Below are 14,902 nucleotides of genomic sequence, written 5' to 3' on the forward strand. Positions count from 1 at the left end.
GGCACCCCAGGCCTGCGCCCGGCTCGCCCATGCTCAAGGTCGGCCCTGCCCATGCTAGTGCTTTAAAGGGCTTTAAAGGTATCTGAGTCCGCTTAAAAGTGATCATTGGTTTAGCACTACTGCCATTACGTGTTTGCTCGTGTTCTGCACTCACCGCAGCAGTAACTGAATGCGCAAAACAAGAAAGTGAGGAAACATCAGGCGCAAAACAGGAAAGTAAGGAAACAACATGCACAAAACAGGAAAGTGAGGAAGAAGCACATGCAAAATGGATGCAACTATTGTTCTGAGGCAGGTGTCCAGTGCACAAGTCCTAAAAAAGAGAAGGGGGGGGACTAACCAGGTTAAGCCGTATGCAAGTGAAATCATGAAGGGTGCCATCACAGCACATGATGTCACGACGCATGACATTACATGTGACATCACTGGAAGCGACCTCACAGGAAGTGACCTCACTGGAAATGACATCAGATATTAAGACCTCACACATATGATTATCAGGTATATCATGACTACATTTAAGCACATTATGAGATTTAACAAATTAGATTTGGTGTTATGGTTGTGCCAAAAAAGTGGCACAATCCCGACGCAAAATCTGGGCCTCAACTAATCCATTTATTTTTGTAAGCCCTGCCACAAAGAAATTGGTAACAATGAGAAGTATGGCAGTAGATCTGGTATGCTCAATTGGTTGCAAAGTCTACATTTTAAAATATTTGATTGGGTTAAGGCATCTGCTGTAAAGGTGCCCAGTATATCTCAGGGAATTGTAATAATGGTGAGATAACTCTGGAGTTTAACGCATTTGTTGGAGGGAGCTGTGTTTTGTGAAGTCCCATATTTGAATCAAAGTAGTATAAGGTTAATGTGTCTCCTGCAAGCACATCACGTAACATGCAGATGACAAGTTTTTATGTTATGTAGATCGTAAAGTGGGTTACTGCTTTTAACACAGAGACCCTTTTGTTTCCTGCAGTTCATAAATTGTAATCCTTGTAATATAGCACAGTGAGCTATGAAGGACATGTGACTGCTACACCTGGAAACCCTGTTTCATGTAACTCATCTTGTAAATTAATTTACACATGTACATGATTTATTGTCAATGTATAATGTGTATGTTATGTAAAGAGCTCCGACACCCTACCTTGGGTTGCGTAGCGCAATAAAAGACATAAAGCAGTGCTACTGAAATTGTATCGGTGTAAATACTCCATGGCATTCACATTTAAATGTGAGGTCCCATTACGTCCCCAGTCAGGATATTCAAACAAAAGGTGGCTTGATGGCCCGTTAACTTCGGCCCAGTTGGAGGTGAAAAAAAAGCTCCCTGGCTGCCTGTACGTTGCTGCTGGGAATTGAAAGCAGACAATGTACAGGCACTTCTGAACGTGTCCCGCTGTCTCACACCAGGACAAGTTCAGCGTATTTCTATAGGGCCCAACTTCCTGGCGGGGGGACAGTGTCCACCCCGTGAAAATAGTGGGTGGACGCCATTTACCTGCGTGTACCCCCAACTTGTGCCCTGCAAGTGTCAGTACTCAGATGACACCCTCCGAGTAGGGCCAGACTGGGAACCAAAATTATCCCTGGTAAATCTGTTGAAACCAGCTTTACTCCCTTCCTCCTCTCTTTCTCCTTGATGTCTGTCCTCTCTCTCTCTCTCATTACCCCCCCACCCTCCCCCATGCCTACTGTAATTACCTGGATTAGGCAGAGAAAGTGGCAGATGCACCAGCAGCGCCCCCACACTTAAAATCGGCCCCTGCCATAAACTCCCATCCCATCCCCTGCCCTAAAAACCGGTCTCCAAGGGCTCCAGCCTACCGGGGAAATGTCTGGTGGAAAAACTCACAGCCCTGACCTGCCTGTGCTCGCTTAATTTTTGTTAAGGTTTTCTACCAAATTTCAAATCAGTACCTACACTGCGGAGAAAACAAAACTCAAGAGAGCAGGTGAAAATAAATTTGGCCTAATGGCAGTACAAGTACGAGCTTGAATTAGGAGAAGAAGTTTTAGTTCCTGGTTCTTAATTTTCTCTACATTATCAACGTACAGTGTGCGGCACTTTCAGAGATAGAAGGAAATATAGGCATTGATAAACAGTTGGCCAAGCCTGCTATTCCGAATAATCAGTGCTTAATTTGAGCTGGGGCTTTCCGGTGATCAGCACCGGCACCTAATCCTCGGCACCGGTGCTTATAGTACCAGTTAAGGACACACTTATTTAGAAGGCACATGATTTTCCATAGACTCAAAGGAAGTTGAGCCACGCCAAGACTCGAACCGGGTTCTCCAGCTCCGAAATCGGCAGCTCTTCTCAATAGGCCAAGTCCTCTCCAGGTTAATAAGTGCCGGGGCTCTAGTCAGAAGGCAGCTTGCACCAGCATTTCTCCTGTCAGCACTGCCTTCTGAGAAGAGCCCCGACACTTTTTATTTTACAAATTAACTACTGCAAATAATAATTTACTTACGTTGAACTGCGCCAAAATCTGAAGAGCATTGGCAGCCATGCTCTCTGCTTTGAAGCGATCGCTGTTGTTAAGGTACTCGACAGGCAACATCCCCTGCAGATATAGAAAACCCAAAATGACTAAACAGGTAAAAATGTTCACATATTTCAATCAATGAAAAGTGCACATGAGTGCAACATGCGTTAATAGAAGTCATGCCAAGTTTGAAAAGTCACTTTTGAACATTTCAGCTTTACATTGTCACAGCAGTCCACTCCGATTATTCATGGAAAGAAATCGAGAAGTTACTTTCTGGTAACAATATTGCTGGTGGATACTATGGGCCTGATTCACAAAGGTAACTTACACTTGTTAGTAAGTTTACCCTTTTGAGTATGTTTAGTATGTTTCAGTGTTCACAAACTTACCTTTTGTAACTTACAATTTTGTAGTAAACTTACACTTTTGTAGTAAGTCCAGCAATACACATGGCCAATCACTGGTAACGTTTATTGTTATGCTACTTTGCGAATTGAAAACAGGATATTAAATATTTTATAATTAAATAATAAATATGCACTGTTTTTTATATGTTTTCCTTAAATTAGTTTATATTTAATCATATTTTTAACTGGTTTAAATAATTTAACTTAAAATGATTTCATAAAGGATTAAAATATGGGAGGGTGTTGTAATAACAGTGTTTGGCAATTTGTAGTCCTGGCCTTACTACAAAAGTATAAATTAGTGTGAAAGTGTAATTTGTGACTGCCAAAACTTACTCAAAAGTGTAAACTTACTCAAACGTGCAGTTTGTGAATTAGACCCTATATCTGCCCACTGAGTCCTCATGTTGTGAATGTCTCCAGGCAACAGCCTGGATGTGGAAACTGTTTCCTAATAAACAGCTCTCTAGCGCCATCAGGCTGCGCCGAGCAACGCGAGGCACAGCTCTGCAGACCCAAGAAGTGAACACCGTGAGCCCAACTAACACACGCTGAAGGGAACTGAAAGAGCTTCATAACAGCAGGCGATATAACAACAATAGTCACAATTTGAATGGCAACAGCATGATCTCAGCAGGGAAGAAAGGAGGACTGAAAGAAAAAGTATCCATCTTAAATTCTGTTACTGAAGGTTTAGTAAATTGTAATTTTAATGGAAACTTCTTTCCACCGATTCCTCCCATCACCTGTTGAGCACATTACTCAACAGGTGATGGGACTCAGTAATGCTGATTAGCTAAAGAAATCATGTAGTACAGCCCACCAGAAGTATCCATCAGCCTGCACCAGAGCTGCCAGACAATAATGTTTTGCACAGGTATGTAATGCAAACAAGTGGCCATCCTTCAGGAAAGGGGGAGGTGCTTACTGGCAGGAGGAGCACTGTATGCTCCACCGTCAGACAAAAATAGGGAGCGAGGATTGGCTGCTGCTGTAGCCAAACCCTCATGTGATATTACAATGCAAAATTACAGCACTGTCAAATCGGATCTGATTCTCTCACACAGAAAAAATGGGTGTGGGAAAACTGAGCCACTTGGAAGCAGGCGAAGCGGAATTCCATGGGGTAATTCTGCTCTGCTTGACTCTTAATGAGGGTGTTAGTCAGCACTTTGCCTTTCTTAACCCTGGCAAACCCACAGAGAGTTGGTCATCAACTAAATCTGATCTAATTCGATCAACCTAGTGGACTTCAGCCTGTGCAGCTGGTCCTCATTCTTTAAGTTATAAGAAGGGGGAAAGAAAGATGGAAGAGTGATAGATCTGCATCTGAGCAACTGCTAGTGACTGCGATTAATTCAAGCATTCCATCCATCATCTTGTTTGTGAGGCCCTAAGTGTGACAAGTATGCCCGTACCTGGGTCATGTGCTCACTGTGCTATAACTGGCTAATGATCCCTATAACGGGCGAAAACTGTTCTGGGTTGCTTGTGCACTGGTTCAGGGAGGACCTGTCTTGGTAGTTCGGGCTGGACTGCTTCCATAGGAGCAGAATCAAGACAGGTTTGCATATGACTAGGTCCAAGCAGAGGTGGCATGGTGGGTGAAAAACAAAGGATTGTGCTGCAGCCCAAGCGAATGCCAGAGGCTGAGATTAATCCCAGGATCAATCCATCATCTTTTTGATGGCCAAAACACAGGTTAGGCACTCCAAGTGAATCAGAATATAATTCAAAGATTTGTTCCATCCATGCAACTCTGGGCTGTGGGAAGGGATTAAGCAAGAGACTGATCCTTATAAAAATCTGTGATCTTCTCCACAGCTACTCAAATAATTTCTACTGACTTCAAAAGCTGACAAGCACATGTGGCACAGTTAATTGCATTGGACTGAATCCGAAGGAGGAGAAATCCAGGGAGACATTTTTCTTATGAAAATGATTTGTATTTCAATCAAAGAACATGTTGGACATATTGATATTCATATGTACAGGCACATGAGGCGATAGCACTGCGTTACATTAAATGACATGTAACCATAAAGATACTGTGCACAAGTGCTCGTGAGGTTTGAGTGACGGCGCAAGTGACACGTGATGTGGTATATACAGCGATTTGCGGTGGGCGCAACAAGGCATGTGAAGTTAAAACAATTTCTTTACATTTGGAATACCCCAACAGTAATTATTACAAAATTATACTGATTTGAATAGGGTATTCGTTTGGTGGAAGCGCCAAGATTTGCGCTGGGGGAGTCGACTGCGTTTCGGCCTGTAGATGTGTTAGGCCATCATCAGGACCAGGTTACGTGATATTTGATATGCAGTGTAAACATTCACGGTTGGGCTCAATACGGAGGGGCACTCGATGTCCCAAGCAAACGGCTGAGCGAGTCAGGTGAGCAGCGACAAATCTATCAGTAGGCAAGAGAGCTCCAAGGTGCTGCTCGAGGAATCGGCAGTCAGGGGTCAGAGCGGTCATGCCGGCTACAGCGCTCTGACCCCTGACTGACGATTCCTCGAGCAGCACCTTGGAGCTCTCTTGACTACTGATTGATTTGTCGCTGCTCACCTGACTCGCTCAGCCATTGAATGATACCCTTGTACGAGATACTGTTGTATGTTACCAATTATTGCCCCAGTCTCCCTGTGGTTTATGGGCTACCTCCTGTAGTTTGATACTACCTTCAAAAGCTGAGGCAGTGACAAAAACAACTCCAAGTGTGGCACTTGGGACAAGTTTGTTGTCCGCGTCGAGGAGAATCATTGGAAGCAGAGCCTTGGCTGGAAGCTGTGGAGAAGTGAAGTTGTATGGGATTTGGGTTGGAGCTGCCAGTAATGCTGAACTTTCAGAATCTGGCCCAGAGGGTTGAGCGGCAGTCCTGAAGATTTTCAGCATGATATGCCGAAAATGCCATGACCTGAGAGGGGTTGGTAAATGAAGTCAGAAACTCCAGTTTAGGTCTCTTGAAAACTAGAAGAGACTCCAGGAGACCTATGTCATAAAACGGCTCAGCTAGCTCTTATAATGGTCTCAGGAGAAATATTGTTTCTTCACAGAAGAGGAAGACTTCTCTATCTATAATCTTTTTTTGTGCTTCTTATGAGAAGTGACCTTTGGCTATTGATTCATTTCAGGGAACTTGCCTGAAGAAGATGAGAGAATCCATTTGAAGGTGTCCTTACAAGTCAGAGCTAAACACGACTTGGAATATTACACCCTTTAGATTTCAGAGGCAGGATGAAAGATTGTGGTTAGGGCCAGACAGCTCACACAAATGTTGAGGGAGTCCAATAAAGCATTTTCTTTCTACACTGTTGACAGGGCGTCAATTCCTAGACCTCAGGAGGTGATATTTGACCTAACTGCTTTCATAGAATTTGTGGGGAATATCAGTAAATACCAAAGAAGAGTTCCAAACTAGTGTTGGTAAGGCACAGAGAACAGGAAATGATGCAAACAACCATTGTCCATTATGTAGCCCAAATTTGTTGACTCCAGAAAAGACAGATTTGCGGTTGGAGTTGCATCTGGGTAATATTTATAAGATGAGATATCATAAGGTGAGGAATCAGTGGGAAGAAATATCCATAAGAAAAAGCAAGAAAACAGCAGAAATATTTTGGGTACTTTTATAATGTATCAACATTTTTATGTACCTAGATACATATATGGGACTAAGATGTTTTTTGGCTCCCTAACACATTGGTATAATTTTGCATTTGAGGAATCTGACTATTTAAGAATGAACATATTTTGCATTTAATAAATAAAAATATAGAGAGAGAAAGTCTAGTAATAGCTGAAATGTGTTTGATGTTTTGGTCCGTGAGAAAATAAACTACCAACAAAATAAATTCCACAGACATGTGTCTTCGTCTGTCCTTGGAGATATATATATATTTGTATATTTGAGGGAGTTCATATTGTTGCAAAGTCATCCTGCACCCTGGGCACCTACAGTTTTTGCTGACTGGTACTGGTGGTAACTGACTCTGATCAGAGTCAGTTACCATCAGTACCAGTCAGCAAAAACTATGGGTGCCAATCACAGGATCTTTTCCTCTGCTTATCCAAGCCCAGGGTCAGTGCCATGACGAAAACACAGTGGAAACACACACACACATTAGGGTACAGTATGTGTTAGGATACCCATATGTTTGGCATCACATACCCTATACGCCCTTAGTACATATTAGAGCAGGGGGATGAAAGAGACCAGCAGCCCTTTCTGTACTTGAATGTACAAACTGCGGGAAGCCTCAGGTCATTTTAAAAGCAGCACTCGGTGGCAGGTCTGCTTTTAAATGTAAATTGTGCCCAAACTCGACTTTGGTAGTATGGGCACTTAAAAATTGATAAGCCACAATATTTTGGCATATTAGGTACCCCCAAGGGGTTCCCCTAGGTGTCCCGGGGGGGAGGGGTCAGGTACTTATAAAGAGGCCCCTGATAAAATATGTTTTATATGCCCAAGGAATAGAGAAAATGCACATTTCACTTCCCCCATGCTTGCCAAAATCTACTTTAGTGCTAGGAGCACTGTGAAGTGAGGATCTTTATTATTTCTGCATATACAGAACCCTTAAAGTCTCCCCTGGGTGTCCCAGGGGTGGGGGTTATGTATCAATAAGCAGGGTCCCTATAAAATATGTTTTATAGGCCCTGGTGTTGGAGAAATCAGACATTTCATTTTCCCCATTGTAGATCCCCAGCCACATAGGTTAACAATGCAATAATTTATGAGCTCATAAGTGATGCTAAGGATTACCGAAAAATATAATTTAAGGACTAGGGCTTATTGATAAATCCAACAATATGCTATTGTTGAATTTATCCTGCAATGTACAGAAAAGAAGTTATAAAACGTTGTCTGTCAGCCAAAATTCAGCCTTCCTGTGGTCTCCCCTGATTGGTCAGAGTTAACAGGATTAGCCAGGCTGCTTTGATGAAGTAATAAGTGGTACCCAGAGAGAAAGGCTATCTAGTATGAGAGGGCTCTGCTACACAGGAATGCCAGAACAGGGGGGAGGGGTCATAAACCATGAGCTTCAAAGGAAAAAGGGGGCAAGCAAAAAAAGCCAGGCCCATCCACCTGCATCCCCTCTGAACTCAGCCAGATGACAGGCTTAAGGAAGGAATTTGCAGATGTCAGATGGAGGAGAGCTATGGAAATGAGCCATACTGAAGGTCTTTTTAACTAGTTCTTGCTCTTCTGCTGAGATTTCAGCCACATTGAATTTTGGAGGAATAGTGCTCTCTGGGAGACCATTTTGCCAAACTTTGGCAAAAGTGGTCATGCTCTGGGGTGTTGCCCTGCACCTCGCTGGACAGGAGTGCCCTCCTGCTTGACCCCATGGTACACTGAATAAGTATCTGAGATGGGCAGAGCCACTCAGATCTGCTGCATGAAACCAAGAGAAGAAGAAGGGTCCATGCTAGAAGTTTGATTTTCACTCTGACTGACTGTGCCTGCTGCATAATCTGGAACTACAGACCTGTGGACCTAACTTGCTTTAAGAGGAATAAAGAGTAGACTCCCTGCAAGTCACAGGTTAACAGAGCTCACCTGGACCATCAACACCAAGAATCCCAAGCCAGGAGTGCGTCCAGTGGATTTGTAGAGGCTTTGTCCAAGAGGGATTGTGGGAACTGAAGTCCCAAACTTTCTAGGACCATCTTGGAGATTTCAGAATGTTGGATTGTGTTTTGGCACTTTGAAACGCCCAGAGGAACTTCAGGAAGAAGCTACAGAAATATGGAGAGCTTTGGAAAAAAGCTCCAGAGGGGGGCCGTCTCAACAGCGAGAGCCAAACCAGCGACCTTGAACCGCTAGCCGGCCTACCCTGCTGGTTCATCCCGCTGAAAATCTCTGGAGGTCGGACTACCAGAGTTTGACCGTGAGCTCCCTGAAAAGCAAGCCGGTGAGCCCTCACCAAACCCGGACTGCTGAAGAGCATCGAGAGACCCGGCAGAAAAAGCTCCAGAAAAGTTTCTAAGTCCAAAGGTTGAACTTTGACCGAGGCCTACCCTGAAGGTAACAGCAAAGGGATCCATCGCGGACAAACTGAAACTTTGACTTTGTCCTAGTCTAGTGAGACCAGATGTCCCAATAGGTGCTATAGGTATCTATGTGTTATATAGTGCGAAAACATTAAAAATCCATATTTCCGGTTCCCTAAATTGGATTTCTTTTTGGTGCCATTTTAAAGATAAAAATATTTCCTATTTTCATAAATTGGTGTTGGATTTATATTGTGAGTTTTGTCTTAATTATTTACTGAATTGGTGTTTTTAAATGCTTTACATACCTGTCTCTGAAGTTAAGCCTGCCTGCTCGCAGCCAAGCTATCAAGGGTTGAGCATGGGAATCATTCTCTGAGACCTATTCTGAGGCTGTGGTTGTGCCAGCCAGTGGTAGATGAATATTTACCACTACTAATAATCAACTTTCCAACACATATAAATTCCACATACCAGAGAAATATGGAGGATAGCCAATATAGATAAGCCACAGGAGGAAGAAAATTGTTTCCCTATGAATCTATTATGCCTACCTTCGAGCTAGCCCCCCGTTCTATTGGCCGCTGATATGGAGACTAGGAATACGTATAAGGGATAAAGTATACACTGCCCGTACATTATAAAGATATGGCAAGTCACCAAGGAATTCCATAACCATAAAGAGGAACAAGACCAAAGGCCGAGTTCATTTAAAAGGTTATGGAACTCCGAGGTGACTGACAATATCCTTATAATGTATGCCAACGTGTACTTTATCCCATATAATACATGGTCACACTATCACCTTTCCATACAAACCACTTAAAACCTTGGTGTGTAACTCTTTCATATGAAAGAGCGAGCATGTTTGCAAATATGAAGAATAAAAATACAATGTCTAGTGCAAAATTAAATACATCAAAGATATCTGTTGCAAACAGATATTAGAAACAGTTCAATACAAGTAAGTTTTTGTTTTAAAAAAAAAAAAAGCTGCAGTAGTTTGGAATGTGTACAAACATGCAGAAGGATTCTAGCTTTTCTCTAAGGAGTGCAAAAAATAAAAATATTCTCTCTGCTTGTCATTGTAAGCTATTAAAATCGAGCGGAAAAAAGAAAAGCAACATTCTGTTTTCCTTGCTTTAAACAGCTGCTTCAATTATGCTCAGTGACTTGACCCACCTTTCATCTTGGCTGCTGGCTCTGGCAGTAGGCATTGTGAAGTCAGAACTCAACTGTAATAACTTATAATAGTCGAGTTCCGACATCGTTTCTTACAAGCGGCGACTGGGTGCGTCACAAGTTGCCGATTACAAAGAAACTAGAGATTGCCGTTTATACATGGATTACAGAATCCCATCTATTATGACTCTTATAGCAAAATATATGTCATTAATGTACTGGCTTAACGGCTTTGGTTGAACACTATTTTGGGACATCACAGATCTACCCTGCAAGAGATTTTGTCCATCAATAATGCACAAAAACTTTGGCTTTTGAATGTACAGTCAACCTCTAACAAAATAAGATTTCTGTATTATTAAAATTCCCCAAACCTTATTACAACTACTATGGCTCGTGCACTAAAAAATCTTATTGGCAGATGGTGGGCATTACTACATTGCTTGAAACTTCTCAGGGCAGACTTACAGAAAATATCTTAGGACATAAACATATTCCTTTGTTCAAAACAGATCATATTGAGTGTGCTGGTTTGCCAAATCACTCTAGCTGAAGATTGGGATGGCAACTTTTATTGATAAATGAACTAGGTTCAAGTGCTTACATCTTATGGCAGCTGTTGCTAAAAAAACTCCAAAGACTGAAATACATTTTTGACATTCTGTCCACCATATTATATGTCCAGGAAAAATGGATTATCCCTGCTTTCAAGATTATGGGGAAAGCAATTGCCTTCCACATAGCTAAATAGGATACATCTGCTCCTCTAATTTTTGCACTGTCTTGCTATATATATATATATATATATTTTGCTCGTTTGATTAGAAAAAATGCCTTTCCATTGCACTTTGAGATGACTCAAATCTTGCTAGTTATGCTACATGTAATCCTTATGTACTTCCCAAAATGTATAGTGCCTTATCATGCAATACGTTTTAATTGATACGTCAATGCTTATTAGCAAGTGAAGCTACCTGACAAAATTTTAGAGTTGTTTTTTTTGCACATATATTTATTACTGAAATGTGTTTTTTTTTATAAACAATTTTATTGGTTTTTTAAACAAAGACCAGAATATAAACATATATAGAGGAAGGCGGTGAGTAGCATACGGACCCATGGTGCTCCGCTCAATAAACACAAGTCCAAGGAAGACATATTCAGTCTATCTGCCCCAGCCTTTTGCCCCAAACCTTCCGGTATTTAGCTGGACATCCTCTGGCTTCGAGCAGTGGTTTCTCCTGCGCAGTGCACCAGTCCACCCCTCAACCCCATTTCGCTACGCTCGGGGGTACTGGATTTATCCAGCTAGCAGCAATGTCACGTTTGGCCACCATTGTGGCAGTGGTGAGGAAGCGTTTGTCAGCTCGGGAGCCGTCGAGTCCATCTGTGATACCTATGAGTGTATTTAGGGGATTATGTGGCACTTCCCAGCACAGGACCTCTGTGAGTTCCTTCTCTATGGAGTCCCAATAGCACGCAATGACAGGACAGGCCCATACCATGTGGAAGGAGTCAGCCGAGTCGTGGTTGCAGCGCGCGTAGGAGGCATCTGCCCTCATACCAGCGCTAAAGATGCGTTTGGGTGTTGGGTAGGCAGCATGAAGGTAGTATACTTGAACCAGGCAGAGCCGGTGACTGTTTTGGGTGCCATTAAGGAGTCTCTTCAGTATTCCTCCTCAAGGGCCCCCACCCAGTGCTCCCATAGGTTTCTCAATCGGAGTAAAGTGTTAGGCATGTTGTTGGTGAGAGAGAAATAGATACGAGAGACACCCCCTCTCCCCAGGTTGCCTGTCATAATTTGCGCCTCCGGAGGACTGTATAATGGCAGGGATGCGCCCTGGGTGATGTGGATGTAAAGGGCATGGCGCAGTTGCAAATATCTATAGAATTGCAAGGGGTGTAGGGAGTAAAAGGTTTGTAAGCCTTGAAAAGTATGCATATGGTCATCCGTCCAGACATCCCCAAGCTGCGAGATACCAATGAGGTCCAGCGGCTGAAATCCTTTCTGTGCACTGACCTCTCTAAGCTCAGTCCCCGACCAGAGTGGTGTGTATTGAGTCAGTTTATTCATCCATTGGGTGTGTTGTAGGGAGGCGCGCCAGGCCAGGAGAACGGCTTGCGTCACCGTTGGCATTGTCTTGGGGATAGGTCCTCCATACATCATCGCCTGGATCCTGGGTAGACCCAGTTCCAGTCTAAATGCTGATCCGACCAACCTCCATTGAACCAGTCATGGATTGTGAGTAGGCGAGTCGCCAGATAATATAAATTTAAATTGGTCATGCCCAACCCGCCATCGAAGGGAGGAACCCGGCACAGGGATAGGGCCAGGCGGGGTCTCTGTCCACCCCATAGAAATTTAGTGGTCAGGCTATCAAGCTCCCTAAATCAGGATCGTGGGAATTAAAATGGGGTGTTTTGGAGCTGGCAGAGGAATTTGGGGAGTATCATCATTTTAAAGAGGGCTATTCTGCCCAGGGGATTCAGCAGAAATGATCGCCATTTGTTGAGGTCTGCCAGGACCTTCTGCATCAGTGGAGTAACATTGAGAGACCAGGCGAGATCAGGTAATAGGGCCTCCCAGATTTCCAAATATTTAAATGACAGCCTTCTGATGGGTATCATGGACTGCCAGTCGATACAGTCTCTGGACAGGTGGAAGGGGACCAGGACAGATTTACTAGAGTTTAGCTTCTGACCGGAGACCTGCCCGAAGAGGTGCAGGGCTCGGAGGCAGCGAGGGCCAGATTGGTCTGGCTCGGCCAAGAAGATAAGAACATCATCGGCATATAGCGCGATTTTGTCCTCCGTGGAGTTAGGCCATCTCCAACCTTGAATACGAGTGTCAGAGCGCACAAGGCATGCCAAGGGCTCCATTAGCAGGGCAAAGAGGAGCGGCGAGAGGGGACAGCTCTGTCTTGTGCCCCATTCAATACAAAAGGATTCCGAAAGAGCTCCATTGACTAGAACTCGTGCGTGTGGTTGAGAGTAGAGCACCTTAACCAGATTGCGGAAGTGCTGGCCCAGGCCGACCTCAACCAGAACGTCCTCTAGGTATCGCCAACCTACTAAATCATACGCCTTTTCAAAGTCAATAAGGAAAAGTGCTAAGTAAGGGGTTATTGTGTGGTGGTGTGTCAAGGCAACGTGGAGGCACCTGAGACAATGTCTAGTACCCCGGGATAGCATAAAGCCACAATGGTCGGGGTGGACCAATTTGGAGAGGTAAGGTTTCAGACGGTGGGCTAGAATCGAGTCAAAGATTTTGACCTCCATGTTTATGGGGGAAATTGGCCGGTAATCAGTGCAGTGTACTGAGGGGGGTTGTGTTTTGGAGATTACCACATTAGTGGCGGCGTCTGTCTACAGTAGAAAGGAGCCCCTCTCGACCGCTTCAGCATAGGTGCCCAACAAGTGTGGAACCAGAGTCTCCCGAAAGGCGGCATAGTATTCTTGAGGGAAACTATCAGGACCCGGGATTTTACCTGGAGCAGAGCGTGCTATGGCCTCATTGATTTCTTTCCAGGTAATGGGGCGGTCTTAGTCTAGGGCCTCTGTTTGGCTTAAGCGAGGGAGTTGGAGGTGTGTTGAGTTGATCAAGGTGGAGAGAGAAAGCTCGGGTTGCTGCCTTGTATAGAGTTTGGAATAGTAGGCGGGGAAGGTCTGGGCTATCGCCGAGGATACATTATGCGTGGCACCTTCTGGATCTGCGATCTCCAGGATGATACGGTTGGCCATTGGATAGGTAGCTATACAATGCAGGAGTTTCCTGTTTTTATCTCCCCACCCGGATACCCTGGCTACAGAGGATCTCAAAAGTGTTTTGGCTGCCTCCATGGCGATGTGATTGATTTCTTCTCGCAAGAGCTTGAGTTGTCTCTCACTTGTGTCATCTTATTGGGCAGCCATCTGACCTTCAAGGAGGGGCGCTTGGCCATCCAGTTGAGTGATTCGAGCATCTTGGGACAAACGTTTGAGCTTGAGTTGCCCTTTGGCAAAGCCGCGGTTAACGGCTTTACCAGCTTCCCACAGAGTATTCGGGGAGAAAACCGACTCACAATTAGTGAAAAAGTATTGTTGGAGTTCCGTCCCCACCACCTTTTTAAGATTTTTATCCTGGAGGAACCACGCATAGAACCTCCAGATCGGAGGATAGGCGAGTGATCAGATATGCCCACAGGAAGGATAGAGACGTGTCTAACTTTCTGACAGTCAAGCACAGGCATAAAAATATGGTCAATGCGTGTGTGCGTGCGTGCGCGTGATGCGCCGCTGATGTGTGAGTGTATTGCCTGATCTGGGGGTGCCAAACTCTCCAGGTGTCGCATATCGCTAATGCGCTTGCCCAGTTGGTGAGAAGTCGTGCATGAGTGGCTCTCATGGTAGGTTGTGGGCTTGTGCTGTCAAGGTTTGGGCACATAACTGCATTGAAATCTACACCAATGATCATCAACCCGGGGGGCAGCGAAGCAATTAGGTCTGTGGTGCGTGTAAGGTTTGGGGGTGTGCACTGACGGAGGGGAGTATATGGAGAGCAGGTTGAGGGCAACGCCTCCCACAGATCCGGTAAGGGCAATTGAAGCATCCTTGGGGGTCGTTAGTGACCGTCATCAATGTAAAGGGAAGGTTGCGGCGCATAAGGATTGCTACGCCCCGGGAGCCTCGAGTGAACCCAGAATGCCAGGCTCTATCGTATCATCAAATACCAAAAATATGCCAATACTGCACTTTTTTCAGAACATAGCTTTTCACAACGTGTAATGACTTAAACAATAACACTGGTGACTACTTTTTCTGTCAGATTTAATCAA

The 14,902-nt window shown here is 44.3% G+C and overlaps 1 protein-coding gene across 3 annotated transcripts in view; it reads right to left on the bottom strand.

The window, feature by feature from the left end:
• PIGN (phosphatidylinositol glycan anchor biosynthesis class N) overlaps positions 1-14,902 on the bottom strand; it is an 862,819-nt gene that overhangs the window by 571,465 nt on the left and 276,452 nt on the right. For all 3 annotated transcript variants that reach the window (XM_085606885.1, XM_085606886.1, XM_085606884.1), the window contains one exon: positions 2,478-2,570. In XM_085606885.1, the coding sequence (XP_085463011.1) occupies positions 2,478-2,570 (93 nt within the window). The remainder of the gene's footprint in view (positions 1-2,477; positions 2,571-14,902) is intronic.

Source organism: Triturus cristatus, chromosome 5_2, assembly GCF_964204655.1.
Source record: "Triturus cristatus chromosome 5_2, aTriCri1.1, whole genome shotgun sequence".
Classification (NCBI taxonomy): Eukaryota; Metazoa; Chordata; class Amphibia; order Caudata; family Salamandridae; genus Triturus; species Triturus cristatus.